The following is a 17735-nucleotide window of genomic DNA, read 5'->3' on the forward strand; positions in this document are numbered from 1 at the left end:
GGCCCGGTGACGTCATGGGCCTAGAAAGTCCGATATATACTAATTAATTACGGGAAAACAATGGTATTCAGAGAGCTGAAACAAAGTATACTATTTTTTTATTTGAAATTATTATCAAATGAACTGTAAACCACAAATCATGAAACAAGCCCATTGACTATGTTTGAAGTTAAATTTGGACGCCACCCAATTCTTTTCAAAAGATTACTCAGATCTTGTCCTAAAAGGGAAAACAAGATGCAAATACTTTCATTAATCACAATATAATAATGGAACATATTATGACATATACAAAAAAGTAAAATATACTCATAAAAGCAATTCCGTGGGAATTGATTTCAGTCCCAAACGACAAAATGGCGAACAGAACCAAAGCAGTGACTGCCATCAGCAAAATAAAGAAAATCAAAAGGAAATCTTCTCCTACATTTAAGATCAACTCATACATGAGGTGAAGGTTCTCCAGAAATCCCTCGTCTATAAAACCTTTCAATGAAAGGAAAAATTCAGAAATGTGGTTACCAAAAAAAGTTTCAAAAACTCACTTCATACCGAGGTTAAATTCAGGTCCTTACCCCTAGTTCATAATAATGCAAGGTAAGGTAAGGTAATGTAATGCAGAGAGGTAGAGTAAGGTATCCATTTTTTAACGTTGAAGAATGAAGAATTGTCATAGTGATTATAGGTTTTGGTAATTTTTGGGTTGGCAGGAATACATAAACAAATATTGACATTACATTTCATTTCCATAATCTTGATAGCAGCAATCATTCATATGAAATAAATAATAACTTTCATTTGTATAATATTATGGAAGACGCATATTTTATATCTTTAATAGAACAATAATTTATGATAAACAAAAAAAATTAAACAAATTAATGAAGGAGAAGGCATGGCAGGTGATTGCCAAAATAATAGGGCTACCAGAGGAGCAATGTCAAAAATATATTGGGGCTGAAATTTTTCACAGAACAACGCAAATTTCCTCAATGATTTTATGGGTTGTGGTCTCTCCCAAATGGTATGCCCATGCCTCCGACTGTTGGGAAGTTTCTTGCGATAAATAACTGAACAATTTTGATCGATACATATTTACAATTTCAACAATTTACTTTACTGGAGTGTTATAGCCAATTTCTCTTCTGGAAATATCGATCCATATATTTTCTTCAACAATGAAGGCGCTAACAATTTCACTAAATGTTCAAAACATATTTTGTTCATTCTTGTGTACACCTGAGTCTTTCTGCTTCTCAGAATGGGTCTAACATTGAAGCTCCTCCTTTTTCGTTTCTTTCTCTTGAGTAAAAGATACACACTTACCATCGTCACGATCGCGGAAATTTTTGTATTTATATCCATCAAAAGAGAAATCAAATTTCACAATGTGACGTTTACGTTTATCTGGTGAAATTACCTTTACACCATTCGGATATATCCGTCAAAGTTCGTAGTATAGCGCTTTCTGATTGGTCGGATGTAAAAATGCAACGCAGAATGTTGAAAATAGCCGACTTGTTACCTTGCGTTACTTTGCCTTACCGACTTTACCTTATTTTACTTTTTATCTAGAACGCAAGTGTGTTTTCTCAATGCTTCAACTTTCTCACCTTACCTTATCTCTTTACCTTGCGTTTTTATAAACTAGGGGTTACAGGAACAAACAAAATATGGTCACTAGACATGGTGCCCAATCAACGCAGGAACATTTAAAGCATGGATAATCCACTCTGGATATTCATTTATTTTGCTTTGCTTTTAATTTAATTTGCTTTTTCTGTCGGAGTACACTAATCTCGACTAGCGTCGTTCCTCAAGTACTTCGATTCTGCCCAAAAATGTTTAAACAAGTAATTTAACCTCACTATACAATTTCTTAGAAAAGTATATGCTAAAACAACAAAGTTCTACCACAAAAGGAGTCTTGTTGATGAAGGGGAGGCCATCTGGTGGACGATAGCCGAATTTGTAATTTGAACACGTTTTAACATGTTGATTAGACATCAAGAACAAGTATAATTTCACCACAGACCAGAGCACAAAAAATTCTCAACTGAAAGAGGAAGCTATCGTTGAATCAATTTACATCTGATACGATATTTCAGTGTTTTCCAGACAACTTGATATACTTCACTAATAACATTACAGGTTCTGTTTGACATTTCAGACTATTGGAAAATCAATTGGAAAGAATGCTTTCAACTGAAAATATATTATCTGTGGTTCAATCAAGATTTCGTCCTGACTTCAGTATCTGCATCTGTATCTGTAGAGTAGGGAGGGTGAGTGTAGACTCACAGCACTTAGGCCGCATGTGAACCATTGTACATTCTCCCGAAGAGTTGTCCTTCTAGGTCATCGTCCTTTCCAGGAAGGTGGACAGGTCACTGGGAGACATCTTCCTTATATCGGAAGGTGTAGGCCAAGACTCGTCGAAACCACACTCTATTTGGCAACCTTGAGGTGTCTTACGGTGGCCTCCGTGAACGTTTTGGAAGGTGCAGTGACATTACTGTCGTTGCGCGGCTTCTTCAACCTTCTTGGGGTTCCTTCCATGGAGGTGCACAAGTGAGGGAGCTTTCCTGCTGGGGCACCCGATTCCTTGCCTTTATTCAAGGCGGAGCTCTTGGCGCCCGCCGCAGGAAGTACCCTTGCTGTTGGAGGTGGAGTGGGGGAGAAGGAGGCTGCACTTATAGTTGCTGCCACTCCTACCACCTTCGCTCTCTTTCTCCTTTTGGCCTCGGCGCCGCAAATGCGCTTACGCCTTCGCTCTGTATTACATCACGAGGTGATCTGCTATGTCCAGCCTCAATCCAAGCGGAAGATTGGGGTGGACAATTTTGTTCATTCCCAGCCACCGCCATAGATTGAGGTGAGCATTCCTGTCCAGCTTCGGGATTGGTTTTCATTTTTGTTGATTCTGTTTTGTGTTTGTTTCATTCTTGTGTGTTCCCATGAGTAGCAAGGGAAGAGTTGGTCACCTCTGGCAGAGCCCCGCATTACTAGAAGTAGGCTGATTACAATGAGGTTTCGCCCAGTTTCCCAAGGGGATCGTTCGTAACCGCATATCACCCTGCGGCCATTCAGCTCTCGGCACGATTCCTTATACCTTAGCTTGGGTAGGCTGGTCCACGGTGGCATGTTTTGCGAAGGCTTTTGGGGAGTTTTAATTCTCTCACCCTACTAATTTCTGCCACTGACCAGGAGTCCGGCGACCCCGTCCGTAAGGCCACATTGGCTTCCTGGACAGGGCTTCTAGTCCCCTGGCCGTTTCCCTATTCGCTACCTGGGGACGCGCCCGATAGGTAGCCCAACCCATGGGTGACCTTAGTATAACAACAACATTAGCAAAACTCACAAATGATATATTTGGTGTATGGAATCGGAAACAGTGTACTATTTTGATTCTACCATGTATTTATTTTTCAGTTATCATACATTGTTGATGAAAATCTTAAATTAAATATGCAGGAAGTTCATAATGGCAAAAAGTTGGTAAACCTTATGATCCCTGTTATAGAACTGGGTAAGTGGGGTCATCGGCAATACCACATAGGTTGTTAGCATCTCTTTTGATTCTGAAGTACCCGTTTTCTCCCCAGATTTTTCCCCATGAGTTTTTGACTCTCCAGAACTTGGTTTCACCAGACCACTGGGATGCCTTTCCGTAACCTACAACAAGTACGCCATGATCTAGGTCATGTGAACAGCCTTTTCCGCTGATTATTCCTGAATAATAAAGTTGTAATGGATCAGAATTCATGGCAATCGATATGGGACCGATGGTTCCTAAAATCAGAATATTTGGTTCAGAGGTGGTCGTATCAATAAACAAACATTGTCCTATAAAGTTCTACTCACCAACAGCTTTTCTGAGCCCCTCTTCAGATGTGGTCACATTTTTGTACCCTTTGATTTTCAAAATTGTTTTGCTTGCATCGTACTGGCACTCAGTTTGCTTGCGTATGTATGGATAAGACTTCTCTGATTGTATACCGTAGTCTCTGACATATTCGAATGCGGCTGACATATCACCTCCTTCTTTACAGTTACCATTGCCATAAGCAGCAGAACAATCGAGTAACTGCTGTTCACTCAAAGAGATCTTCACGTTGTTCAGAATTGCGTTTTGTCCCTCCAAAGCTCCGGTCTTCAAAGAAAGTAAACATGAATTTCTAAATACGAAAAAAACAAAACTTCGATGCACGTTAATTAGCTGGCAATATCGAAAGTACAATGAAATAAATATTCATTATGGGTTGTCTATCACTCGAATATTGATTTTCATTTCCATACGTTATGAAGTTGCATGACTTTTTCGTAGAGTGAATTTTCGTGGAACAATAAGTATAGAAAACTTTTAGACATTCATGAAATACACGTGAATTCATCATGAGCTGAATGAACAATACCAATATAAATTCCCGTTATTGGTCAATTTTCTATTTTCTTTAAATATTTTTCGAAATGCTAGTCGAATATTCAGGATAGCCCACTTTCGAATAGTGACATCATCACCGTTTCTAGTGGAGCTTCTAATTTTTCTACAGTATCGGAGTGACCTTGCTGATCTCATTCTAAGAATGTATCACAAGTTGTTTGTATTTGGTACAGAGTGAGCTGATCTGTATCTGTAGAGTAGGGAGGGTGAGTGTAAGCCCACAGCATTTAGGCCACATGTGACCTATTGAACATCCTCCCAAGGAGTTGTCCTCCTAGGTCATCGTGCATTCTGTCCTTTTCACGAAGGTGGACAGGTCGCTTGGAGACATTTTCGTTTTATCGGCAGGTGTAGGACAAGACTCACCGAACACACTCTCTTATTGACATTAACTCCGGGCACACTCGCATGGGACATGCCTGATAGTCCCATCTTTCAGTTCACATATCCCGCTCAGAGGTGTGTCCACTAGCCCCATATTCTACTGTTAGGCATAGATTTTTCCTGTTCGGCGCCAGCTTCGCAGGGTCGCCCAGGACGATCCTGGCAGGATTGCATCCTTTGATTCCATCACCTCTCTTAAGGAATTGAACATGGGTGTAACATTTGGCTAGTTTCGCAATTGTCGAATTGTCTGTATATATGCGTATTGTATTTGTTCTGGTTTATTTGTATTTTGTAGGGTTTATCAAACACAAACCTGGGTTCAATTGCATCACTGGTTGCCTGCAGTAGAGGTTGCGCAGTAAACGCTTCTCCCCATAGGCTCAGCCTCAATTGAACATTCCTACTTGGAGGTTTACACCAGCCATGCGCAATCGTAACATGGCCAACAACGCAACCTCCATAACGTCCAGAGGGGTCAGACCCGTAATTAATTCCATTGCCGCGGTTGGTGTTGTTCTCGTGGCTCCTGTGATGTTTAAACAACCCAGTCGCTGTATTTGATATAATTCTTGGATGGCCATTGCTTGTAGAACTTTCGGTCCCCATGCAATGGCTCCGTACGTTAACATATGTCTTATTATTGCAGTGTAGATTCAGGTGATCACACGAGGTGAAAGACCCTATGTGCGTCCCACTGTCTTCCGACATTGCTCATAAGCCACATATGCTCTTTTTGCTCTACTCTGTAGGTGAGAGTTCCATGTTAACTTCCTGTCGAGGATAGTACCAAGGTATTTCACCTCTTCAGAGAAATTTAATTTGCTTTTAAAGATTTGGAGAGGTTTTAAGCCCAATAAACTTCTTTTCCCTGTGAAAAGGACCACCTCTGTCTTCTTGGGATTGATCGACAGTGAGTGTTCCTTACACCATGTTTCTAATTATTTGAGCCCATCCTCCGCTCTATCGCACAGTGTTCGATAGAATGATGTACGAGCTGATATACAAATATCCAGAATGAAAAATAAACGTAATACAATGAAATGTCATGACAAATTTTCATCACCACGATTTCTTTCAGATCTGGCATCATATGAAATTGAACTTTTGTATCCCACTGTTGTTTGCCAGGCAATCTAGTAACCTAAATTATATTTCTGTTGTATCACAATGAAGATAAGAGCTGAAACCTAGTTTGATCAATTGAAATGTTACCGGGATCACATATCTTTGTAACTATACAAACTACTTACAGCACTGAAAGCCCAGCAAGAACCACATGGATTTTGATCTTTAACTTCCAAAACTGCTCCTTTCTCGGTCCAATCTATGGAATCTGGAACTTCCAGATCTTCTGGAAATACTGTAGGCGTGGCATTTAAACGCGGTTTGTTCTTGATTTGTCCCTTGAGGATGTCTTTGAACTCCTCATGGGTCAAATCAGCAAAACGAGTTACTCCCAAAAGGTAGGTCTCCTCTCCTTTGTCATACCTGGCATTATGTTCTTTGATTTTTATCAGGTTCCTTTGGAATATTCCGAATCTAGTTTTTTCTTCCAACAAGTTTTTGTAAGTTTTTCCATGGGTTTGCTGTGAAATAATGTGAATCAAAATCATAGAATTCAATGCAGAAAGTTGTTTTCAATAAATTATTCGGTAATACCATCAAGGAATATGATATATATCGGAAAAAATCTTGGACCAACAATTTAGAGACAAAAACATAGAGGAAATAATACAATCACAACATATTATGAATAAATATCATCATTATTACACAGAAAGGCATGGTGTTATATAAAATCACTGTATTTGCAAAATATTGGATCATATTAGAAGATATTGACTGGGTTGATGCATCTTTGCCATTAATTTTGATGCCAGAAGACTTTAGAGTGATGTCTGGGATCTTACGAAGTTTCTTTGTCGAATTTTCACCGAATTTGATTATTCATTGGTTCTTTATTTTCATGCTGCACTGAGATTATATTATATATTAGTTCAGGGTAGATTTTATATACAGAGTGATTCGTGATGAGGGCTTATCAAAATACTTCGAAAAGTACAGCGAATTTGAGGACTGATAAAGAACAACAAGTTATTGATAATGACTGATACATTTGAGGCACTCTCAATTCTGAATTCACTAATATAGTCTTTATTAAAGTGGGCGATAACGCCCCCTTGTGGGCGTTATCAGTAAAGGGCACAGAGAAGATTGGGGGGCGTTGAAGCGGTTTACGGGGGCGATGGCTAATTTGAAAATGTTTTTTTGCTCTCAACACAACAATTGCTCCTTTACGCTTAACGCGCGTTTCCTCGTGTGACGCCATCTAGGGGACTAGACAATAACTATTTCTTGTTCGATAGTTGTCAAACTGTAAGCGGTAAACTTCAATGCGAAGCGAGAAGTTTCTAGTCTCCATTTTCGAAAGTACTAGTACAGTTATGTCATTCGACGATATTACGAAAACAAGCTCCAAACAAGCGGTGGATAGATATTATCCGAAAAATTCCTTTGAGCAATAGTTCCATGTGAAGACGAATTGATGAGATGGCTGAAAATATTGAAGAGTCATTTTGCAATCATCTGAAGACTTTTGAATTCTCAATTCAGTTAGATGAGTCCACTTTACCAACCAATGAGGCATTGTTGTTGTCATACGTGAGGTTTATTAAAAATGAGAAAATATATCAAGTACTACTATTTGCCAGCAATTTAGAGACGGATACAAAAGAAGAAACCATTTATAATGCACTGGAAAAATTTTGTGATGAGAAAGAAATTCCACTGAAGAATATTAAATCATCTGCTACGGATGGCGCTCCGGCTATGACAGGACGTCACAAAGGCTTCATACCGTACTTAAAAAATAAAATTCCAGATGTACTCGCTGTACATTGCGTCATTCATAGGCAACACATATTTGGTTGCGAAAAATTTGAGTGAGCGCCTCTCTCAATCACTGCAATATATCATCAAAGCAGTCAATGAAATCCAAAACAGCTATTCGAATGACATATTATTTAATCATCTTTTTGTTGCTAATGATGAATATTTCAACCGATTGCTATTTCACACACAGGTGCGTTGGTTATCAAGAAGTAACTGTCTGACTCGATTTCACAAACTATTTGACTCTGTAATAGAGTTCTTGAAAAACAAAGACAAAGAATTGCACGACATCCTCATCACTTCAAAGAATGATATTGCATACTTGACAGACCAGTACACATTATTCAATGATGTCAGTCTCCAACTTCAAGGTAACGACTTGAATTTGATTCAATGCTTTTGTAACCAAATTGCTTTTATACAAGAATAATATCGGTAGACGTGAGTTTCGCAATTTCCCTAATTTGTCAGCAGTATCCTTCAACAACGACGACTTGCTTGTTTACTGCCAACATTTGGAGAACCTCCACAGAGATTTCGCAGAACGATTCCAGGACATTTCAAAATTGGAAATAATGGACTGGGTGTTGGATCTTTTTTCAAATATCAACACAGCAGGGTCACCCCAGCTGGAAGAAAAACTCATAAAACTGATAACGACCTAGGAAATGAAAATAAAATTCGAAAATGGATACCAAGAATTTTTGCTATAAAAGCCCATCCCGCAATTGTACCCTGGTCCATCGCCCAACGATTTTTGATAGCTTTCTCATCATCGTATTTGTGTGAACGTGGATTTAGTGTTGTGGCAACGTTGCTAACTGAAAATAGGAATCGGTTGCAGATTACTGAACGCGGTGACTTACGGCTGTTTTTGAGTAAATTCGAAAATCATCAAATTTGATAACATGAATAAAAGTTTTCCTAATATTACAAAATGGTGTTTTACGTTACTCTCATCAGAAAGTCTTATTCTCACATAACACACATAATTCAATTATCAAAATAATGACTGCGATTGTGATTCTTCAGATGTAGTAAAGTAAAAAATTTGGGGGGTGCTAGAAAATAATTAACTCTCGAAGTGGGTGGTAGACAAAATGAGTTTGAAAACCTCTGCACTAATATCATTCACTCACATGAGTTTGATGTGAAATATTGTTATTTAATTTTTTCAATTTCAATAATGAAATATCTAATCTAATTATTTTTGCATATAATTCCCTGTACTCAAACGATTCGTACAAATATTTAATTGCTCAGAAAAAATGCTGCAATGAATTGACATTTGTTTGGATTGAAAGGGGTACTTTTTCGGGGGAGATTAATTCCTGGGAAATGGAGGTTTCGGCTTTCTACTTTTCCATCTTCATACAAAAAATCGTGGCGATCTTCCATTGAGAAGAAACCAAGTTATTTCAAAGTGAAATTGTTTTTTTTTGTAAAGTGAAATGTAAGTGAAATTTCACCTCTTTAATATACTATTTCGTTAGCAATACTGTGAATGATTTCTGATTCAATACCATAACGAATGTTCAGAGTACAAACTGAATAAGTGTTTCAATGTTCATTCTAGAACATATTCCAAAAGTATTTTTTCTGCAATTCAATGTTCATATGAAAAAAGTCGTTCCGGGAGAACTTTTTTCTTCCAGTTCGTGTCTGAAAGTTTTTTTTGTCCCTGACTTGTCCATTCAGTCCAAGTCTCCAGACTACAGTCACTTAGGCTTATTGCGTTCATCCTCCCATCTTCTCTTGACACCTATTCCATCAATCTCGTTCCCTGTTCTGTAGTTTGTACAGGTTCCGTGTTGGATGTTCGTCATATTTTTCTGGACGTAATTTTGTACGTCCATATATTACCTGCCTCCTATGATTCAGTGACTCACATTCGCATAAGATGTATAGAGCTGTTTCTATCCCTTCGTTGTTCTATCCCTTCTGCAGCTGAGGTCTTGTCGTGAAACAAAACTAGTTTGAAATTTCACGAGCTCCAGTATAAGGACCGCCCACTCAGAATGAACAATACGAAAACGCGGAAAAACATTGGTTTTCCCAAGATATTTCAGCTTAGTTTCGAAAATTAAGATATGAAATGTCGTTTCCTAAGCGATAGAAAAATCTTTTGCAAGATTAGTAGCCTTCGCTAATTTTTAAATAGGGAAAAAGCTGATTTTATGGAAAATGGCTTTTTCAGTCAGCTAGATAGGGAAATCGTGCTTTCTTCAAAGAAGCATCGATAGAGATTCTTAGCAGCTATCGTTTGACACCTCGATCACGTTTCCAGTGCTCGTGGGTCAATTTTTATTAGCATTTGAGTTTGAAAAATGTAAGATTTTTCAAACGCATATTTTTGCAAGAAGGAATAGGAATATCGAGACGCGGCATAAGACTTTTTGTCTTAGGATGCTGAGATCTATATGAAATCAAGGAAAACGAAAATTCAGGTTTTTCGTGATTTTCCGAAGATTTCCGAGTGAGGCCGAAGACTGTTAGATTTCATTTATCGTACAACGCAAATTGAGGAAGCGAAACGAAACATGAAAAGAATGAGACAGAAACAGCGGCATATAGACGTCAATGGAAATTAGCAGAGCGGTATTCCTACTTCAAAGCCCAGCGCCTGCATAAAAACAGGTCGTAAACGCTGGCAAATCCATACGAAATGAGTTTTTTTCGTAGTGGAACTATTGAAAGTAGGTCAGTCAGGATCGCACGGCTTTTGCGATCTCTGGTTGGCTGAAAGGGGCGCGGAAGAGAGCCCGTTTATTTAGGATAAATATGCGGAGTTCCGTGTCACGATAGTTAGTCGAAGTCAAAGTAGTGAACAAGTAACAACGATTTAAAATATCCGAAGATATTTTAAAAGTTTCAAGTTGCGGTCAGGATTTTTTGAATGAATTCGTGTCTCTGGTTCTTTTCAGAACTAAATAGAGACAAAACACATCATTGGAGTCTTCAGGAAGCTGCGGTTAACACTATATAGCCAATTTGGAGGAATTTTTACTGGAATTTGGAATTCTCAGGATCCCTTGAAACCAAATCAGGATATATTAGTGGCTGGATATTTATTAGAGGAATTTCCAGGACCGTGGATATTTTGGGAGCTGTTACAACGGATACTGGAGCAGATTATTGGCTAAATATATTATTGTTGCACATAACCATACTTTACGTTTGTCCAGGTTCCTTTTGGCACCCCGCCGAAGGAAAGCAGCCCAAATCCTGCAAAGGAAGAGCAGGTCCCTACTAAAGTTGCTCGGTCTCACCCACCCGATCACCTTGCGGTGTTAAAGATCGAGGTGTTTAGAGATTAAACTCGAGAGGGTCAAGACATCATTAGTTACGTCCTTCGGGCGAACGACTCAACTTAACCGTTGGGACCTTTCCAGGACTTCGATACCTTTCCACCTAATCCTGCGAGCGGCCCTCATCCTAGGGTGCTGTTCAACCGCTAGGCTCCTTGTTCCTACATCACTAGCTCAGTTCACCCTGTAGGCCTTGGTTAGGAAAGTAGCTTTCGCGAACCAAGGGTGAACTTAAAAACATAGATTTCCGTGAATCCTACCCTCTGACTATTTCCTCGTCAGAGTCATAGTAGGGACTTTTGAAATCGAAATGCAGACTAGGGCAAGACAAGCGCGAGCGCAACTTGCCGAGAATACACCAATGCTAAACCGCGAGACTACAAGTTTCGGTCAACCCAGTTCCTTGTCAGACACGCTTAGCCGCCTGAGTGCGACTTCTACAAGCAGACGCGGAATCCCCCAGGAATCTGTTTTTGAAGGAAACAGTATTCCACGAACTCCGGTAGAGTGGGCCAGTCTGAGGTCTCACTCTACACAACGCACACTTTTCGCACACGAGGACACCAGTGCCTCCCCCGTGGTCGCAGAGCGACAAACCCTGAGCATTGGTGGTTTTTCCGCAAGTCGAGTAGCTAGAGAACTCGACATGTCACAAAGGACAGAGTCCTCAAATCGCGATAAAACCCCGCGAAATAGTGAAACAGTATTAAACCGTTTTAGGGCATTAAATACGCCGAACACACTTCGAATGGATCAAGAAACATTCGCAAGAGAACGACGGGAAATGCAACTCCGAGAAAATGGACATCGTCTCCGAGGAGAGGTGTTCACCAGGATCGGGAGCCCGCACCAGGCCAGCCTTCGTCAACTGCTCGAGATGCGAGCCGAGTTGACAACGCCAAGAACGGCCTCCCATCGAAAACATCCACAAAGCGAACCCCAATTAGGGTCTAGCAGGATGATAAATATGGAAACGCAATCTCCTATGTTGAGATCGGCTCCGAAAACGAGCCAACAGCGGTTTTCATCGGAACCGCAACAACCGGAACAAAACGAGATTTTTAACCGGCGGCAACAACCGGCAGGTTGTCTGCCTCTAGATTTGAGAGTTTTCCCCGAACGACAGGTTTTGAGCGGAAATATTGAGGCGGTGATACCTACGATTGTAGTGGAATCACCAAGGGTGAGATTTCACAGGGTGTACAGCCATCCTGTGACAACCATAACCCGAGAAATGTCGAAGCCATTGTCAACCCCGACAAGGGAATCATGCCATGGACAGCGTTTCCAAAGCAAAGAAGGCTTTGGGGATGCTGGCCACCAGGAATACGAACGAAGCGTTGAAGCAAGGGTCGTCCGACGCCAGGCGTCGCGATGCCCCCAGGGGGAAGCATTTAGCGATCCCTGGGACGAGCGGGGTGCGTCGCGCACAGGAGCGCCTCGCACTTCGAACGAGCTGGATACTGACGACCCAGCGGAAGCGCTGGGGGGTGGAGGAATGCCAGGGGGTCACCCTGAAGCCGGGAGAGGCTTGGGGGTGGCTTCATGGCGGGGTCAGTACCTCCACACCAATGTGGAAGAGCAAGCTGAAGCAACACAACCTCCCGTTGCACCCAGGCGAGAACTGAGTCCTGAAATCCCAGGGACTCAGGTCTGGGAGGCCAGCCGGCCGCAGCAACGAGAAGGGGTAAATCTAATGCACGGGGGCGGAGTCGTGGGACACGCCCCCCCAGGCGTCATTACCGCCGACCACTTTTACCCCCCCGGAGGACAGTCTCCGTTGTACAGCCCCATTTCATTCAGGTGTTCTCTAAGCGGACAATGACCGGTTGGTTAGTAACCCTGTAATTATTCTGAGCCGATCTTTACTCTATTGAAGTAGTTCATTGGTTCTTTTCTCGGACGGTTCCCTAATGAAGGTTCTACTCTGTTTGTTGCCAGGTACTTTTATCCAGTACTCTGTGTGCTTCTTATTGCTCCATGTCCTAAACTGATTTCGTACCAATGATTTTGGTACCCCCCAGAGCTGGTTCAGGACCTATATATGAGGTTGATGATCCGTGCCTAGCGCATTCATCAGCTTTATCATTACCTGTGATTCCTGAATGTCCTGGCAGCCAGTACAAAGTTAATTTGTTCATGTTTGCAAGTTCATTCAGTTCTTCATGGCATTCCCAGACCAGTTTTGATGTCACCTTGGAGTTTGTCAGAGCCCCTAGTGCACTCTTACTGTCTGTAAAAATATTGATCCGCTCATTTCTTAGAGAACTCGATTTAATAAGCCTTGCACACTGCAAGATAGCATACACTTCCGCCTGAAAGATGGATGTGTATAGTCCTAGCGGAATACTGTAGTTTAGATTTCTATCCGCTCGGTATATTCCAGCTCACATTCCATGTTTGGTCTTCGATCCATCTGTATACCAGGTGTTTTTTCCAAACATGTTTTCGGGATGACTAATGGTCTTCCACTCTTAACGGCTTATGATTTTGACCGTGAAGTTTGTGTTGAAGGTGTACTTCGGTCTCATGTGGTCCGTGCACACATTCAATATGTGCTCCTCCACATGTTCCGAAATTTCTGTTCGGTCCGATCTTTTGTAGTTCGGTGAGTTTTCCAGTCTGAATTGGCCCATCCTGGCCCCATTATCACAAAGTGTAAAGGAGGTAGATTCAGGAGTGTCTCCAATGCAGCTGTTGAGGTGGTTCTTATAGCTTCCGTCATTCCCAAACATGCAAGTCTTTGCACCTTGCCTAGTTTGTTGCTAGCGGTCGCCTGGTTCATCTTTGGCCACCAGACCAGAGATGCGTATGTTATCATGGGTTTAACCACCATCATGTATCACCAATATACCATGTCTGGTTTCAATCCTCATGTTTTTCCATAGGTGCGTCTGGCGAGCATCAGTGCTACCTCTGCTTTCCTTTTTATCCTGCCCAAGTGTTGGTTCCAGGTCAGTTTGGAATCTAGAATTACTCCCAGATATTTAACCTCCCCCAACACTTGTATTCCTTCACCTCGAAGTTTTAGAGGTCCTAGATCATCCGTTTCAGTCCTCTTGGTGAATGCTGCTATGGTCGATTTGGATTGGCTTATGTTAAGCTCTTCTTCTTCGGTCCATCGTGTTATAATATTCGGGGCCTGCTGCATGTATCCCTCCACTACATTATTGTATTTACCCTGGACTAAGATGACTAAGTCGTCTGCATAGCCCAGTGATGTATACCCATTGTGGTTCAAGAGACATATTAGCTCGTCCATCACAAGGTTACTTAACAGAGGCGATAGAACCCCCCTGAGGACAGCCCCTTGCTCCCCGTGCCACGACTGTTTCCCCCATAATGGTTGTATATACCATTCTTCCCCTAAGCATCCCTCTTCTCCTCGACGCCTGGATGATTTATTCTAACGACTTATTGTCAAAAGCGCCCTCAGTTTTCAAGAAAGCAGCTAAAAGTACTTCCTTGTTTTTGTAAGTATGTTCTATTTTTTCTGTTAACCGACATAGAGCCGTTTCTGTTGACATACCTAACCTGTATGTCTGAAAGTTACTTCTTTGCATGGTCTACACATTTTTATGAATAGTTTATTACGAAATTGATTGATTTCTTCGTTTCTTTGGAATATTCTCATAATTCTTGTTTACTAAGATGGAGGGGTAGAAAGGCAAAACCTTCCTCAAAGAATTCTGTTAATTTCGACCAGGCTACATGGAAAATATAAGTTTCAGATATCTGAAAATAGTCATTCACATTGAGAAGTTGATGATATGATTTTTTTGTAAATACACGTTATAAAATTAGATCAGCTGATTCATATGAACCGAATATTGTTCAAACAATCATCACTTATAGAAAATGCAACAATGTTTCAGATCGAACCTCTACTGAAAACAACTCATCCAGTTCCCACCAAGAATGACACAGTAATCAAAAGTGGAGTGCCAGTTGATTCCCTAGTCCTTTGAAGGAAACCAACTATCTGTTTATTATGGGTCAATGAATGCTTGCAGCAGCATATATTCGAAAATAATAAATCGACTTCACTGCAAAGAAAGGGTGGAGTATCAGCAAACTTATTTCTCAACTATTGAACCAGATTTGGAATGATTTACATAGATTTTCATTTTACATGGAATCCTTTAAAATAGTTCACGAAATAATAATCCGAAAGGTGAGGATGGAGAAGAGAATCTTCGAATAGTGAATCGTGAAATTGTACACGAGTAAATGTAACAACACATTCATCGATATCCTAAGCATTCAATACAGAAGTTGATCAGACGCCGACAAGGAGTATGAGTAAAAATCAGAAACTTGTCAAGGATAAATTCAGATCAATTCCCCAAGCTGTTAACATTGTTGGAGACCCTCATGTTAAAGAGGCCCTGCAGATTGATCATTTCCCAATTGTTTCAGAGTATGCAGAGGAAAATAAACAAGTTCACAAATTCAAAAAACCAACATCAATATACATGAGTCAGTTTCAAGAAATATAACTTCAAATTCCTCATTCCGTTGGTCCAATGATGGGAAGAATCATCGCATCCTTGATTACTGGAAAATAAACAGCGGTGACAAACATATCACCAACAGCTACAACACAATTAGACCAGTGATACATTTCTCAGTCAAAACCCTCGGGCTTGATGGGTTGAAAAATATTGGCAACACCTGTTTCATGAACAGTGTAATTCAATGTTCATCAAATACGAGATGGTTACTGGAATATTTGAAAAAGGATGAGTACATGAAATATATCAATACTAATATTTCTAGTACGGAGGGTGCTTTAATCGAAGCTTTCGCAGAAGTTATCCAGGAATTGTGGTCAGAAGATTCATTTGAAAGAGCAGTAAACACAGTGTCCTTTAAAAGTCAGATTCAGAGTTTTGCCCCTCGATTCATGCGTATAAAAACGCCCAGACGTTCCTTCGTTATCTTTTAGAAAGTTTACATGATGACGTTGATAGAAAAATTGAGCGACAGCGGAAAAGCACAAGAGTCATGGCTGATTTATTTGAGTACATTTAACTCTAAGATTGAAGATAGTTTCGTTAGTCAATTAAAATCCACGATGAAGTGCACACATTGTGGATACTAATCTGTAACCTTCGATCCTTTTTGGAATTTGTCACTCCCCAAACCACGAAGAACTGGCAATTGAATTCATCACAATGCTTGGAATTTTTCACAAGAGAGGAAATTTTGGATGGACATGAAAAACCGACGTATTCAAGTTGCAAGGAAAGAAAAAAATGCACAAAGTCTCTATCGATCCATAAGTTTCCTGGTATTTTAGTCATCAATTTTGACTTTGACAGAAAGATTCAGAGGCAAGTTAAATGTTGCCATCGAATTTCCTTTAGATGGATTAGATATGAACAATTATGCAGCAGACAATTTGACTACTTGTCGTTATAATCTATATGCACTTTCGAATCACAGTGTGTCTCTATACAGCGGACATTATACAGCATTCTGGAGACATCCTTATACTGGCACGTTGCACGAATACAATGATTCACACGCATCACCAATTTCACCAAAATCGCTTGTGAGTGGAGATGCATACATCCTCTTTCATGAAAAGGAGAAAACGAGTTCGCACCTTTGAGCGTTTTGAAAAGTTATTTGTGAACTGTTGATTTTAATGTTTTAATGAATTATATGTTATTGTACATAATTAATTGTAATTTGACAATCTAGGACATGTAACGCCAATTACAGGAATAAATGCAATATTTTAATAGTGGAAGTTGATAACCTGTAATCCCTCAGATACGACTTTACATACATGGATGTTCTACTCAATTCGCTTGAGAAATTCAAACTCACTACATTTGCAATTCAGTAAAGAATATAAATTTCAAATTGGCCTTATTCGACTTTTTATTCTGGTGTTTGAATGACTTTGACTCTACTTTAGGAACTGAACTACTTATTGCGGCAGTTGTATCGCCAAAAGCATATGCAGGAATAACTTCAATGAAGAATCCTGCACTAAAACCTGTCGAATATAATCCAACGCCCTTCGTGATATTAGCCAGGGAAGTAGTTGTTTTTTGATAGGTGTCAGTCCATTAACCTACAGTGTAGGGAGTTGAACTAGATTGTTGAAAAAATGTTTACCTTGAAAGCAATCCATTGATCTTCATTTGTAGAAGCAGTGACTCCTATCAAAACAGTTGCGAAAATAGCCAGCAGCTTCATTTTGATTTTCCTGAAAAAAATGTATCACTTAGAAATCATCAGAAGAAAAGTTCAAATTTAACTGCTTCTTTATGTTATTCTTGTTAAACTATAATGTGAGATTTTCATCAGACAGTTCACAAAACCGCAACACAAGTTTCGCTATACAATAGTTCAGACTTGAAAACGCCTAATGTAGCTCATACATGAAAACGCTTGATGGAGCTATTGTAGCTCATACACAATAACTCCGAATGACGCTATTGTAGCTCATACATGAAAACGCTTGATGAAGCTATTGTTACTCATATACGAAAACTCTTGATGGAGCTATCGTAGCTCATACATGAAAACGCTTGTTGAAGCTTTCATAACTTATACATGGAAACGTTTGATAAAGCTTCCGTAGCTCATATATGAAAATGCTTGATGAAGCTATTATAGCTCATATATGAAAACGCTTGATGACCCTATTGTAGCTCATACATGAAAACGCTTTTTGAAGCTTTCAT

The 17735-nt window shown here is 40.1% G+C and overlaps 1 protein-coding gene across 1 annotated transcript; it reads right to left on the reverse strand.

Annotated features, from left to right (window-relative positions):
* Nucleotides 1-3402: 3402 nt before the first annotated feature.
* Nucleotides 3403-17321, reverse strand: LOC141480337 (cathepsin L-like proteinase). Its single transcript, XM_074170249.1, has 4 exons — nucleotides 17164-17321; nucleotides 6082-6417; nucleotides 3865-4153; nucleotides 3403-3792 (listed from the first exon to the last, which is right to left on the reverse strand). Exons 1-4 carry the CDS (start codon nucleotides 17242-17244, stop codon nucleotides 3518-3520), a joined length of 981 nt encoding a protein of 326 aa, XP_074026350.1. The 5' UTR covers nucleotides 17245-17321; the 3' UTR covers nucleotides 3403-3517.
* Nucleotides 17322-17735: the final 414 nt, after the last annotated feature.

This window comes from Leptinotarsa decemlineata, unplaced genomic scaffold (genome assembly GCF_025532065.1).
Source record: "Leptinotarsa decemlineata unplaced genomic scaffold, Ldec_3_MD MMD2_P_RNA_scaffold_7, whole genome shotgun sequence".
Lineage (NCBI taxonomy): Eukaryota > Metazoa > Arthropoda > Insecta > Coleoptera > Chrysomelidae > Leptinotarsa > Leptinotarsa decemlineata.